Source organism: Sinohyriopsis cumingii, chromosome 5 (genome assembly GCF_028554795.1).
Source record: "Sinohyriopsis cumingii isolate HCF-2022 chromosome 5, ASM2855479v2, whole genome shotgun sequence".
Taxonomy (NCBI): domain Eukaryota; kingdom Metazoa; phylum Mollusca; class Bivalvia; order Unionida; family Unionidae; genus Sinohyriopsis; species Sinohyriopsis cumingii.
The window spans coordinates 127,580,263-127,596,430 of NC_142965.1; the positions used below are offsets into that span (position 1 = coordinate 127,580,263).

The 16,168-nt window shown below is 37.2% G+C and overlaps 1 protein-coding gene across 1 annotated transcript in view; it reads right to left on the reverse strand.

Moving 5' to 3' along the window:
* The window catches only part of LOC149800163 (uncharacterized), a 43,052-nt gene extending 27,847 nt beyond the window's left edge, over positions 1–15,205 (reverse strand). The window contains exon 1 of the mRNA XM_089959767.1: positions 15,007–15,205. Coding sequence (XP_089815893.1) covers positions 15,007–15,052 — 46 coding nt within the window. The 5' untranslated portion in view covers positions 15,053–15,205. The remainder of the gene's footprint in view (positions 1–15,006) is intronic.
* Between the last annotated feature and the right edge of the window lie 963 nt (positions 15,206–16,168).

Sequence of the window (16,168 nt, forward strand, 5' to 3'; positions counted from 1 at the left end):
ATATTGAAGCAAAATTAACAAAACTACCTGGAACTCCGTGGGCTAAATACCCAGGAGAAAAACACCTCCCCGGATATAATTACTGCGGTCCTGGAACCCGACTTGATATCAGACTTGATGACCAAGATCAACCAAAACCAGGTGAGTATCCGATAAACGCTATTGATAAGGCCTGTCATGCACATGATGTAGCTTATAAAAGTAAAAATCTACAAGATAGGCATCTCGCAGATGTGAAACTAATTCACGCGTTAAATTCCATCACTGATAAATCTTTCAAGGAGAGGTTAGCTAGTTGGTTAATAAAATCCGCAATGAAAGGTAAATTAGCGCTATGTGCTGGTAGTTAATTATACATGGAGTCGATTTATTATTCCCCAAGAGGATACTGGAGGGGTAGCTCAGCAATTAGTAAACTCGCTGAAGCAGCAAAAGTTACACACGTTACTGCTAAAAAGTGGTTATCCAAACAAGCAATATGGCAAATTTACCAACCACCGCCTAAACAAATTCAATTTGCACATTTTGATGTTAGTGTTCCTAATGAAGTTCATCGGGCTGATATATTATTTCTGCCACATGATACTATTAAAATCCGAAGACGTCAAATTACATATAAATACGCGTTAACTGTAGTTGATGTTGCAAGTAGATACAAAGATGAAGAACCGTTAACGACTAAAACAGCATCTGAGGTTGCTTCTGCGTTTGAACGAATTTATCAACGAGGTGGTCTACGATGGCCACAGATGTTACAAGTTGATCCTGGCAAAGAATTTCAGGGTGCAGTATCATCGCTGATGAAGCAACATAATGTCACCATCAAACGAGGACATACTGAAATTCAGCGTGATCAGGCAATTGTTGAGCGATTTAATTGAACACTTGCTGAGCGGTTATTTGGATATCAATACGCGAAGGAATTCATTCATGACAAGAGATCACGTGAATGGGTTGCAAGATTACCAAGCGTGATAACTGCATTAAATAATGAAATAACTTGAACAACCAACATGAAACCTATTAACGCAATTACCAAAAAAAAAAAATATAGCCGTACAGCGACGTGATTTTTCAGCACAACCAATACTGGGCGATGTCACTGAGATATTTATATGAACCAGGTGAACTTGAAAGTGGTAAAAAAAGAGCGACTGATCCTATTTGGAGTATTACCACACACAAGATATCTAACATAACTAGATCTACTGGTGAATCCGCAATCTACAGACTGGATTCAACTGCTCCTCAACGTGGATTCACACGTGAACAATTACAAGTAATTCCCGAGGACACACAATTACCGCCCAGATCACTTAACTAGCGCCAAGAATGCCAGCACCCCTACGCCGATTACATTCAAGACAAGTCAGCATCACATTTTCTCGTGTATAACCAAGACGATTATTTTTTCTATCTACGGTGAATTGTCTTGGATTATTACTCAAATACTGCCACAACATTATACAATTACAGCTTGCACAATGATTATTCTGCTGTTGCTTCAGTGTCATGATAAATTCAACATCAAAGTCAAATTCTCGATTATTTTTTTTGACATTTTGTTTATAACCAGTTAATTTTTTTCTTATTATATCATTGTTGTTTTCAATATTAATTTCATCAGCCATTGACTCATCCAAGACAATCCTTCGCAGTTGAGATATTCTTCTGAATCTGGACACAGCCAAGTAAACTAAGTTTAACCACTCGATACGATCATCAATGATCCAAACAACTGTATCAGAAATAGTCAGTCCTTGAGATGAATGTATCGTCATTGCGTATCCTAGCGTCCACGGGGATTTATCAGCGCGCAGTGCATCTTCAACTACATTGATATCAACTGCAACAACATCATTTAATACGAGATTTTGTTTTTCGGTCTGTCCTGGTATATCAACGTCAATATTTTGCCGTTGCGTATCAGCTGGTCGATAACACAACGGCACTGGCAACGTTGGAAACTTCTCTTTGTGTAACTGAAACAACCGTTGTTGAAATGTATCTCTGACTATCTTTCTACTTGCCACTATCAAGTCGTTTGGTCTGCACGTTTGCAGAAATTCACTCATTGAAGTCTCTGAAATTATTTCACGCAATATTTCATTGAATTTTACTTGGTTGTAGTCCGCTTAATTTCTTAAACTCGTTTAATTCTGCATCAAGCGCTCTATAATCATCAATTATCTCTTCGTAATAATCAACAAAATCTTTTAACCACAAACGTGGAGATGGACCAAAAAAAGGTGGTGGTTGACCGTGATCGCCACACATTATCACAGCTGTATATTTTGTTAATAACCAATCGAGAAATGTTTTTAATGTTTCTAACGGTACCGTACATATTTCATCCCAAATTATAATCCTTGGAATATATTTCTCTCCCATCCGATCAGGAGTCCATGCGTCACCCTTGTATCTGAAAAAGCTGTGATAAGTGCACGAGTTAACCCCACGTTGTTTCATCTCTCGCGCAAGTCTGTGTGTAGGTGATAACACGATCATATCTAAATTCCGAAATAATTCAATCGCTCGCATCGTCTTACCAGACCCTCACGGCCCATTGAGATAAACAGTCTTTTGTGTCTGGATACTGAATTGTACACAGATGGTGCACTCGACATTTCTGATAATTCTGATTTATAATAACCGTCTTTGATCTCAACATCTGCGGACTCACAATAATCATATACCGTTTCTTCTTTTATTCTCCACGAACCCCATGATGCATCATCAGTTGTAAAACGAGTTACCGAATTCAGGTATTTCTTGTTGATGTAAAACGAATCCGTTGCAACTCTAACTGCAGTGTCAGGGAATCTATTTATCATCGATAACAAATTAATGGAAACATAAGCTAGCATCGAAGATCTTAAATGAGTATACTGAGGTGACTCGCCATCAGTATAACTTACAATTGTACCCAGCCGAGTTCCGTCAGATAAATAAGCGTTTTCTCGACTTACAAATATATCTCTCGTAGTTGCATCACCGCCTTGAGTAAATTTACCAATTATTCTTCTACCAAGATCCTTCGCGTTTCTTTTCTATTCGAGGTTGGCGATTAATGTACTGTAATCATCACTTTCCCAATCAACCAGTTCAGGTGTTGGTAACCAAACTTCAGTCTGTGCCCGATATAATGTAATTGCCTCACTGACCGTCAACGATATCAGTATTTTACAGTCAAGCATATATCGTAACAACACTATTGGTGCCCAGCGCTTTTCACTAAAATGCCGACCAAACCAAACATAACAAATAACATGAAGACCCTTGGCGAATTCAAATGACGCTACATGAGCGAATCCTGCCAGGTCAAAATCGGGTAATGGTCCGTTAATAGCCACTCGCGTCATCGAGTTTGTGGGGTGTCCAAATCTTTTAAAGTATCCAGAGCATTCTCCCATCCCGAGAAAGCTTCCTGGATAGCACGCAACCATATCAACTGATATCATTTCCTTGTAATTATACTTGGTATTCCACAATCCGCCGTGTCCGTACTCACAACAACTTAATTGTACATCTTCGAGAAACTCATTTCGGGTTGGCTTCCACGAATTTGTTTTCTCTGGCAGCATGGGCTGCAACGGATGGGACAGTGAAACAATTAGTAATCGGTCAGTATCTTTTGAATATCTCTGAGTAAGTTTTCTCATTGTTTCATGAAGAGATTCTTTACGGTATATTTCACCGTTAACGCGTACAAATTGATCATATTTTTCATTATCTGAACTCGAAAATAACCACACTGACACAGGATCGTTTTAACCTATCTGTTTAATAAAATCAAACATGTTTCTCTCAGAGTTTCCCCCCTCGGAATTCTCCGAAGATGGGTAAAATGTACGGTTCGAACTCGTGGAAATATTGTAACTGCACTGGTCCAAGCGTGAGCGTTATGATCAATGATATTTATTGGAGCTTCTTGCGATTTATATTTCGATTCGTATAATACTTCCCCTGTTATCGTTGCTACGGTTATGGGGAATCTTAGTGTTTTTTCTAACTCGGCAATATCGTTTATTGTAACTCCTGTATCCTTGACCCGTTCAGCCCATTTGTTTATTATTTCACGTCGTAGATCAGTTATACCGTTTCCGCGCATCGCATTTGTAAAATGTTCTGTTACTCGTTCAGCTACACAATTCAGTGATGAAAATCTCATTGGGGCAAGATCATTAATGTTGTTTTTTTTTTTTTTATTAGATTCCATAAATGACCGCGGTCACAGGATACGATCGAGCATAATATGGTTTATCAATCCCAGCTAACATTCCTGGTTTGGAATCTTTACTTAACAGAGCGGTTTTCCCATTAGCAAGGACAGAGTCACGTTTGTCACGGATAATCCACCTGTTATCATCCGAACGCACAATAAACTTTATTCTGAAATTATATTTCTGATTGAGGTAATCGATGATCGTTTTCGCTCATGCATCGCTCACTGTAGCGTCCTTGACATCGTCGTCGTGTATAATTTTAAATGTAGACCACACGTGAGATGCTCCATCATTACGAAATCCTTCTTTGGCATCTCTGATAATATCAATCAAATCAGTGAGGGCTCGCCTCCGCGAGTCAGGGGTTAGTTTGTCAAGATCGAATCTAGAAGCTTTCCAGGGCTTGATTTTAGATAATCTTTCAAACCCCTCCATATTATATTTAAGACAAACATTTAAATAAGAAATATATATATATATATATATATATATATATATATATATATATATATATATATATATATATATATATATATATATATATATATATATATATATAATATTTCTTATAATGCCTCAAACCGATCTGTGCAAGTAGCTTAAAGTGGGATCTGTAACTTTTTGTAATAAATCCTACAGAAAAGAATTCTGCGGGGAACATTCACAAAGCATTCGAAAAGGAAGTTTAGGACCAATACCGTGTCTGCGACGTGGTATTGGAGTCAGGAGCAAAACACAATTATGTGCAAGTTGCTGCAGAAAAAGATATCGTTAACTTAAAAGATATTATGATAAAAAAATAATAATGATGCGCTGAAATGTGAGCGCGATTATATAACTACGTTCTCAGGCAAATATAAATTAGACAAATTATAAATTAGACAAATTATAAATTAGATTTGCCCCACATCCTATCACCAAGAATTATGAAGCGAATCGTAATGATGAAGTCAGGCATTGCAGGTTGAAAAAACCAGTTAGTTTTGTTATTAATACTGGTTATCTCCAATTTACCGTTGGGAAGAAAAAATATCTCTGTCATCGTTTTGTGTTCGAGGTTTTTCGTGTGGTGATCAAGGATGGTTTTGTGATCGATCATATCAGCAACAACAAACTCGACAATTCTTTATCCAATCTGAGAATTGTCACGCAGAGCGAGAATTGTAAATCCGGTAATACTGGCTGTAATGATAATAGCGCCAAAGCAATTTTATCCATAAATCTAATGACAAACGAAAAAAAATATTTCATTCGATGTATGCAGCTAGCAAATATTTTGATATTTGTGTGCCTTCAATACGAAGAGTCGCAGAAAATATATGCAAATCCGCTCTGTCTAAAAATATAAACAAAAGATTGCTTTTCATTATTGTTAGATGTAGGTTGCTGTGTTTTATTGAACTTTTTTGTTTGTACTTCGCTAAAAACCCGAGGATTTTTAAATAAATTTCAGCGATATTTAAGGGAAATAACTCCGTTAAGCATATGTAATGCAATTAGTTCCCTCCCCCTTGATTTCATCTAGGTGGTTTCATCAAGGAGATTGCGTAACACAATGTCATTACTTTACAGATAATATTATCCAGCGCGGCAGAACTGTATGCAGTTATTTATTTTTTTGCAGCCAATACAGTTCGTGGCGTCTGTATACACACTGCATCACAGTCTATTTCAATAACACTTCCGCGTTTGATAAAATCAAAAATTGTCAGTAAAGGTAGGTGTTATTTTCACGGCAATGTTTATAATTAAAATCCAGTTCAGAATTTAAATTCAGCTGCAAATTGTTAACTGTCTGTCAATAGTTACCTATATGATAATTTTTAGCAACTTTTAGCAATCCGGTGATGCAACTAACGCGGATACTGAGTATACAATAGCATCCAGGATGACTGCTCGTCGCCTATATTTCTCTACTTTTATCGAGTATCTGTCGATGAGGGTTTTTAACTCTGATTGCCATTCGCGTACTTGATCGTATCTATAATGTTGCGTATCTAATGTTGTCGTTGATGCTGTCAATGCCATTTATTATCTTACGCAGTAACCAACTGAGTTGTTTCAGCTACAAATTCCAAACACCACCAATAAGATGTTGCGGTTAGTTTCTTATCGGCTGCTTCCAGTATAAACTCTTCTTCGGTTCCCTTGTTTAATACAACAGACACAACCCCGGAAAACATGTCAGTGGAATGTTGCCAATGATATGTTGTGAAAATCTCAAATTTTGCAGCACTGAACACAGAAAACCTGTACACTATAGCGGCTGTTGCGGTGTATTTGATAGTATTATTTTGTTTAGACCATGTTGCGAACCCAGATGATACCGTGTATACTATGTTGGTAAAATGCCCGGGAGTAACTCCAGGTGGGATTTTAATCAAACTGGTTTTGTTAACGATCTCAGGAATCCCACTTACGATATCTTGCTGTGTTTGTTTGATAGTGTCAATATTGATTTTGATATCAGAAAGTTTCATGTCGACGGTGAGTGGATCACCAAAGAATTCTTCTGCGGTTTCATTAATTTGTCTAAAGTTTCTACGAAGATATACAAACGCGTTTACGTGAACGTCGTATTCGGCCCGCAGCGTGGATAGTTTACTGTCTACGTTGTCGACATATAGTTTGTTTGCAGCATCTTTGTCGGATGTTGGAGTTGTTACAGCTACTATCTTGTTCCCGTTCATGTTGAGTTCACCTGTCATTGTGTCACCGGTATTTTTTAGGCGATTAATCACACTTGCTGCGATTTGATCTCTGATGGTTGTAAACGATATTCTTGAGTCTCTGATTTTTCCGCTGTCAGTAAACACGGGAATGTTATCCGGGGTAACTCCAAGAACCCTGCGAACTATGTCATTCCATTTGATATTGCTGGTTTTTAGTTTTCCGTATCGGTCCTGAAAAATAACAACCTCATCTGGGTCTATCGCACATAGCGTTAAAAGATTGTCAATTTCATCTTTGGTCGCATATTTTGATAAATCTATATCACCGCGCTTTTTTTATTTTTGCTTCGAAGAGAAATCTTCCGTAAATATCAACCATTATTCTTTAAGGATTGTTTAAAATGTTAAATCGGCCCGCGGTATGCTCGTGCATGACTTTGTGAGGCGGTTTGGTTGATTTTGATAACGCGTCAAGCACATTAATTACTTCACGGCCGCATATTGGTGGATCGGTTTGTATTTGTGTTGGTAGCGTTGAATACCAAACTGGAATGGGAGATGGAGTGTTTCGTGCGTATTTTAGAAATTCAACTAGCGGTGCTAACCCATACGAATCGAAATAGATAATTCCACGTGGATGTATCGCGTAAGCAACCCAATGAGTTCCTCGATCAGCGCTGTTATCGAGATTATTAATTCCAGTTTCTGGATTATTCGGTTGTTGTGGTAATTGATCTCGCATAAAAACACCTCTGAAATACTTTATTTTAAGTTGTTTAGCAGCATCGAGCAAATCAAAATTTGATATCGGTGAAATACTTCGTATTTTTAGCGGCGTTTTGGGTACCATGAGGGTGGAGTTCCTGGAAGTCTTAGACCCGCTCCGTACTGTTCCACTGGTAATTTTAGACGACCCGGCTGAGGCATATTGGATTTTTTTGACGCTTTGTTTGTTTTTGTGTCCGTGATGATCTTTTTTTAAGTTCTCCTTGTATAAAATTCCCTTTCCAGTTGCTTTCTTTAATGCCATTCCAGTGTCTGTTCCAACAGCTCCTAACGCGGCTGCTTTTGCGACAGATGGGGCAGCAGCAGCAATTAATGCTGGTATTGCTGCGAGAAGTGGAAATATACCACCAGTTTTAACCATATCGCTGATGGCATTTGGAGCGAAATCAAGTTGAGTTCCAGTTTTTGCTTGCTTTGCTTTATTGAAATGTTTTAGTTGGGTTTTAGTCAGCGATAACTTGCTTGGGCCACCGTTAGCAATTTGATCATTTTTTAGTGTCATCGTTGTCCCACATGCCTTTGCGCGCTTCGATTGTAATATTTTTGCCTGACCAGGAGTCAGAGTAACATTAACGTGACTATATGACATTGTTATAATAAACGCGATTGATCTAATTGTCTTCATGTTTTCTACTGGTGCATCAATAACTCTCATTCGCCCACCAACACCTTCAAGTATCATTGATTTGTCACTGAGTACAACAGCAATTGCTCTGTGAATTTACGATAGCTCTGAAGTGTATATCAACGACAGATTGATTAACTAAATCAAGATGTTTCAACGAAAAGTAATAAATCGGGTACAGCGTTGTAAAATCCAGTTGTGATATTTGTAAACCAGTATCTATGTTTTGATCACGTCCCATAAATGTCATCAAGCGATGATATGCACGTGCTACCCGATTATTTTCAAAATTCAACGTTATATCCTCGGATGGTTCTTGATGCCCGTTTATTCTTAAAGATACTTCAGAGAGGTTAAGATTGTCAAATACCATTGGATTTGCTTCTTGATTGTTTAATCGTCCAGCCAGTTGAAAAGCAATAAAGATATGTCTTGGCGCAGAAACACCTTGCTGTGATGATATATGCCAAGTGAATAAACTGTTAACAGGATTTTGATTACTGTCGGTGGTTGTTGTTAACCACGACAATATTGATTTACCGCCTTAATCCATAAAAGAAAGTAGACGCTGTTTCTCAGCGATTGATGGAGTCATTACCGGCATCCATAACGCGAGTTTAGGTAATACTACTTTACCAACAGCAGAGCCGGTTTCTCGCCAGATAGCATCATTATCGTCTTTTCGATGAAGAACAACTGTGTGTTTGGCTCCAAAAATGACCTTTCTGACATTTCTGCAAAATCCAAAAATGTGGGATAGTGAAATTGCGCACGAAAATCTTTTATGAACATCTTTTAACATTAATTGACGTGTTCTAAATCCTAAATTGTAATCTGGATTAGTATTAATAATCATGTCTTCCACGTCAATATCAAGAGGAGGAGCAGCACGGTTTTTTGGTCGTCTTACAATATACGGTTCTCCATCGGGGTGGTTAGAATTATCCTTAGCAAACATCATAGTTGGACCAGCTGATTTAGTATAATCATCTGAATATCTTGCTAGGCCTATAATCGTTATAGCAACGTCAACATTATCTTGGATTGTCTCAATTTCTTTTTCATCAATCATATAGACGGCACCTTTAAATAACGCCATGATCCCATTATTAACAAAACCAACTTTGACATCCTCTCCGTATGGTACACCAAAGGGGGTGTTTCTTACATGTTCACCTATGACTTCAATAACGCTTCAGCGGGCAAGAAATATCTACTTGTATCCTGAACTCGTAATTCAATTCGTCCATGTTGATTTGGCGATATTGCTTCATAAGAATAATACTGATAATCACGCACGGATTCGTCCTTGAGTACTGGTGCATCCATGTCAAATGCTGGGTCAGATACACGTTTAAACATTTTATTATAATTTGTTATCTTCTAAAACGAAGACCACTTCCCGATATAAAACTTGTATTTATTTGTTCAGCCTCTTGATTTATCAGCGCTGCTAGTTTTTGATTTGCAGCTTGATATATTACTTTGCTGACATCTGCGGGCATCACTTCGGCGCTTGGTAATTTCACCGGTTGTGGCTGGACCGCTTTTGGTCTGCGTATTAATCGTGCTAGTTTGTCCTTGATTGCCAAGAACGCTTTACTGGCAATGTTACCAATAGCGCCAGGAGCTTTATCACGAACAACGTCAATAGCTTTCATTGATAATTGTTTTGCGATTGGTATTGCTTTGGGGGCTATCCTTCTGTATAAACCCTGAACAGCATCACCGAGTCCGTCTCCGTAAGTTGTTTTATAGTTTGGTAATCGCGAGTTTACCACATAGACTGGTACGGATCCACGATGAGAATTGTGTACGATCATTTTATTAAATTATTTATTTATCTAACAACTAGTCACTGTGGTAGTCATCAACGAGCTCATTAATAAACTCTCGGTAAATATCGACATCCATGATACCGCCTTGAAATAATCGCCGACAGATATCAGCTGCTTCATCAATTATTTCTGGTGAGTTATTTCCAGCTCGTTTACCTCCTATGAGAACTTCTAATCGTTGCACGTCATTGATGATATTGTTAGGACAGTCAATAAAACCACTTCCCAGACCACTACCAGTAGCGCCGGTGTCAGGATCATCTTCTTCTTCTGGATAATACAACACATTTTTTGTTGCGATGGCGCAGAAGGTTGTGGTTGTTGTTTTTTTCTGTTGCTGGGAAGAAGGTTGTGGTTGTTGTTTTTTCTGTTGCTGGGAGGAAGGTTGTAGTTGTGGTGGTCGTGTAAGAAAATTATTTATTGCGTCAGAAAATGTAGTAAATCTATCATCATTACTTTTAACCTGATCAGCAATATAGTATATACGAAATATCCACTTGTACCAGACTTCACGACCTATAACATCATCGGCATACTCCGGTTTTAAAACTTTATCTCGTCGATTAAAACTTCGCACGGCAAACTCAGCTAAGCCATCTACGGTTGGAACCTTCCTTATGGATTTAATAGCCAGTTCGGTAAATTTATCGTTTATATCAACCCTACCCCTGGCTTGTTCTGTTTCTGTTTCTGGTGTGCGATCTTTTATATCACCGACTTCAGTACGAACTTTGCCGACCCCTTCAAGTATTTCTTCACCGGGTCGAGGTTGAGTTGCCGCTACACCAGCCGCTTCTAGTCGCTCTCGAGCTAATCTAGTGGTATATGCTTCTCCGATGTTGGCAATTATCAATAACATAAATTTTTAATTCATAGCAGCAGGGAGGGCGACGACAACGAATTAGTTCATTTTTTGTAATCGAAGCGCCATTAATAGGTTTTCAACCAGAAACCACATTTGGACTAACTCAGGAGGACCTCCCAAAGAGGCTCATCTCTATGAGAGTTCCTCTTGAAACGTAGTCGACGTTAATTCTAGTTGAAAAACCCCTCCTTGTGGAGATCTTATTTCGGCATTTGGAACCTTCTAAATTTTGTATGGTTCACCCTCCCTGCTACTCCGTTTTACAAGCAAATCCTAATTTTGAATTATAGTTTAGAACATACAAGAATGCATTATGTCCATTAGAGTTATGTTGTTGAAAGGAACAGTACTGGTTGATTATATTTATACTATGTGAATAATACAGTTCCTTAATTATAAGCTCTATACAATTACATTTTCCAAGGGAACTGCCAGCTCCCCCCCCCCCGCCTGAAATATTTTTTTTTTTTTTTTTTTTTTTTGTTTAATTTTTTTTTTTTTATTAACCCCGTAATAGGTTGACCAATGGGTCGGGGAACCATCCCAGGGTCACCTTACAATCAAACATTTCTGGTTATCAGATAATCTAGGGATAATAAATATAATCTACAGAGAAAGTAAAAAAGAAAACACACACACACACAAACACACACGCATATACACATGCATATGGCATACAATCTAGGTGACATGGCCTTTGTGATATTACAATATTTTGTTTCTGTTTACCATCAAGTCAGAGACAAGTTAAATGTTCATTGTTGAGGTCCATTTTTGAAGAAATTGGTCCTCTTTTTAATTTACCTTAGCATTGTATTTTTCAATGTTCTTATGCATTGCAACTATTTGCTTAAAGGCAAAAATAGAAGGATTTTTCATATTGAATCTGCAAGTATAAATATAATATTTTGCTAAAATAAGCAGAAAATTACCCAAACTGTCCAGTTGTTCACTTCCTAAAAATGTTTCTTTTTTGGACAGATGTACAATATTTGGGCAAAAAGGTGCAAAATCTTCAATAAAATGGTACCAAAACTGTGAAGTAATACTGCAGTCATAAAAGAGATGCTCAATACTTTCAGTTTCACTCTTACAGAAAGTACATTTGTTGTCATTAAATATGTTAATTCTTTTAAGAAAATCATTAGTAGCGGTTATTCTACGGATTAATTTAAAGTTAAAAGAGATCAACTTGGTATCCTTGGTACAGCATTTTGCCCGGCTATATATATCAGACCACTCCTCACTACTTATATTTTTATTAAATACTTGCATCCAAGCTTCTTGCTTCGCAGTGTGTTGCCTTTTAGTTTCCTGTAAAAGATCTTTGTAAACAAACTTGAGTGAATCTTGTTTTCGCAAGTTCGTTATTTTATCCTCCTGCTTATCAAAATTATTATGTACTAGGTGGTTTTTTATGGCATCTTTCCATGCTTTAGGAATTCTGGATATTAAGGAGAAGTATTTTAAGAAATCATTGCTTCCAGTTTTTTGTTTTATTATCTCAAAAGGTATTAAATTACCGTGATCATCTACTAGATCGTTCAGAATTTCAAAACCAGCTTCTGTCCAGGATTTGTATTGATAAATCATTTTTGGGGGGACAAAATTTAAAATACTCATGGATAGATACTCGTTAGGACTTTGCGGTTCTTCTTTCCATTTAGATACTGCCAAAATTACATCTCTCCAAAAACTGTTTTTAATGAACTTACTAAATTCTTCTAATTTCCTTCTCCCTAAATTCCAAATATCCTTTTTATTTCTGAGTATAGTTGTATTGACTAAGTTCTGCCACGTTCCATTTTCCTTTTCCAGCAATCTTTTAACCCATCTTATCTTAATATACCTAATGAATGAAAATATGTGTATCATATTTAGTCCTCCCTCGTTTTCTGGGGAAACTAGTATATCACGTTTTATTCTCTCTACTTCTCCACCCCATACAAATTTAAATAACGTGCGATTTAGTTCTGCTTCAACTTTTGCTGATGGGTTAGGAAGTGCTGAAAAAAGATGTATGAATATGGGCAGAACAAGAGTCTTTACAACAATTACTTTACCAACTATTGACAGATGTCTTTGACTCCAGCTTGCCAGTATTCGTTTTGCCTTTGTTAGTTTCTTCATATAATTAATTTCCACCATCTGTTGTAAATCTGGAGAAAATTCTATGCCAAGGAGTATAAAGTTCGAAGAGGACCAAATTAGGCCCATTTCGGGACATATTCTTTCATTAGAAAACTTCCTGTTTCCAATCCAAATAGCTTTTGTTTTTGTTATGTTACATTTAAGTCCCCCCCCCTTAAATAATATCGATGAAGTATTCTTATATGTGATTCGTGTTTTTAATAGAGAGGGGTGTATATAGTAAAGAGACCATTTCTTACATTTTGTTTAGCGCATAAAATTACACTCTGCTTATTTGATGTGATATGCTTGTATAATCTAGAAATGTTGCATAGATATTCTATATATTTAAAAACAATGCATCAATGTGTGTTTTGGGGTTTTATTTGTTTATTTGTTTGTTTTGTAGGTATTATGCGTTAGTGATTTTATTAACCTTTTCTGATCCTGATGTGTTAATCTGTAACAAAGTTAAGAAAAAAAGAAAGTAAATTTATATGTTTATTTCAATAACTGTTTTACAAACAAATCTTAATTTTGAATGACAATTTATAACATATAAGAATGCATTATATTCGTCAGAGTTATGGTGTTGAAGAGAGCAGGACTGGTTGATTATATTCATACTACGTGGGTAATACATTTCCTAAACATAAAGATATATACAATTAAATTTTGTCGGGAGGTATAATTTTCTGCATGTATTGATGGAAACAACAACACAAAAACTGCTGTCGATAATGACAACAGCCAACCTTAAAATAATACACATTTTACACACAAACACTAACCGAAAAGAAAACAAAGTAGATATAAATAAATATTATTGTTTTTAACACATTCATTTGGGACACACACACACACACACACACACACACACACACACGTACGTACGTACGTTCGTACGTCCGTCAGTGCGTACGTACGTACGTACATACATACATACATACATACATACATACAGAGAGACAGACATACATACCACTCAGGTGGCCTAGTGGTTAGAGCGTCCGCCTCGGATGCAAGAGGTTGTTGGTTCTATCCCCGGACGAGTCATACAAAAGCCCTATAAAAATGGTACTAACAGCTGCCTCGCTTGACGCCCAACATTAAGTAATTAGTGTTAGGACTGGTCTTCCCCGGTGTCAGGATAATGTGACAGGGTGGGACATCATGCTACATGGCTGCGGCATGATGCCCCAGTGCTAGACATTACTATAAACTGTCACACTGCAGACATCGTAGTGATATGACTGAACAATTGTTAACGCTACGTTAAAAAATCTAAATCACACACACACACACGCACAAACACACATGCATATATACATTGATACATACATATATACATTCATACATACATACAAATACATATATACACATGGGAGAGTTTTACTAAACGAAGATTAGAAAAAAATACAAACGGATGACAAAGAAATAAAATGTACAAAATTATTACTGTACACGCTCATATATTATAGTTGAATATATGAAAACATTACATAGTGAGGGAAGTGCAAAATAATTATAAAAAATTTTTGGCATATATGTCGCGATTTACTACGTGTTACTAAGCGTTTCAGTGCATTTTGTCCAAAAACAGTATGGCGGCAGCCGGGCACGATGATGTTATAATTTTTAGCACAAGGTCGATTTAAGTACAAGCGCCATTCAAGTCAAATGCTGCCATTTTCGCCGAGTGCCGGAAATGTACTATGTGTGTCTCACACTTTGTTAAAATGGCTACAAATAAACAGAAAAAGGACTGTGCGATGACGATGTGAACAACAATACCAGGACGAATATGAAGAGTCGCTATAACGGAGACTCTCATCGACAATATTACGACTCGATTTGAACTTACCTACTGACAGGAGTATCCACGAAATGTAGCAATTTATCATCGCCATCTTACTAACTGAATCAAGTAGTGCAGATTTCTACATGGGAAATTTCTCTTGGTTCTAATTAGGTAATAAGTAATCACATCTATTTTAAAAATTGTGTTAAACTGCGGAAGCCTACATTGGACTTAGCACAAACATAGTTATAAGAGAGGGCAAAGTACATGTACGTATCTTACTATTATAGCAACATACATATATCTCAGTTCAGGGTCAACGTATACCGCTTCAGCATTTATCAGGCAGCTTGCTTCAGTTCGCGTGTATCAGACAGGCGTCCAAGTACACGTGCACTGAAAATGTGTATAATTAAAAAAAAAAATCTTGTAATGAAAGTAGAACACAGACAAGTAGCCCAAGCTTCGTATTCACACGAGTTATTCTTCTAGTAGAATCTGGAGTATTTTATTTGTGATTATGAAATATACAACTTTGATAGTTAAAACATTCCATTCCAGTAGATTTGTGTGTTTTGTAAATTTGAAAACTGACATATATCACATGGATCAAAATCGATTAAAGACCAAAGATTTTAACAGGGCTGGAGTATCCGAATATCTACAACGAGTAAAGCGTGCGTGCGTGTGTGTGTGTGTGTGTGTGCACGCACAAAGATTAAATAATTATAAGTGGCAACCTTCATCATTCAATTACCTAACACATGAGAAATGCGTCCCTTGTCTCGGTCAGTATCATATGTCCATTTTTGTGGTCAGTCTCAAATATCACTTCCTCGTGGTCAGTGTCCAATGTCCTTTGTCGTGGTCAGTGTCCAGTGTCCACTTTGAAAAATATCGATGAACCAAAAACGGTAGAAATAATACAATATTTGCAGCTGTCATTTCATTCTGAGTATATAACGTTCAATTTTATCCTTTGAATGCTGGAAAACAGATTGGAATTTTGTATTTTTAACTGCCAGTGCTGTAGACTGCAATTAACTGAGACAGAAAACTGTATCGTAATAATTTTGTCGTTTTTTATCGTTCCGGTATCATGGCACTGTAACGTCATTTGATGTCAAGCACAGCGGCACTCTAACGTCAGTTGCTTTCAACCACAGTGGCGCTATATCGTCAGTTGCTGTCAAGCACGGCAGCACTGTATCGTCAGTTACTGTCA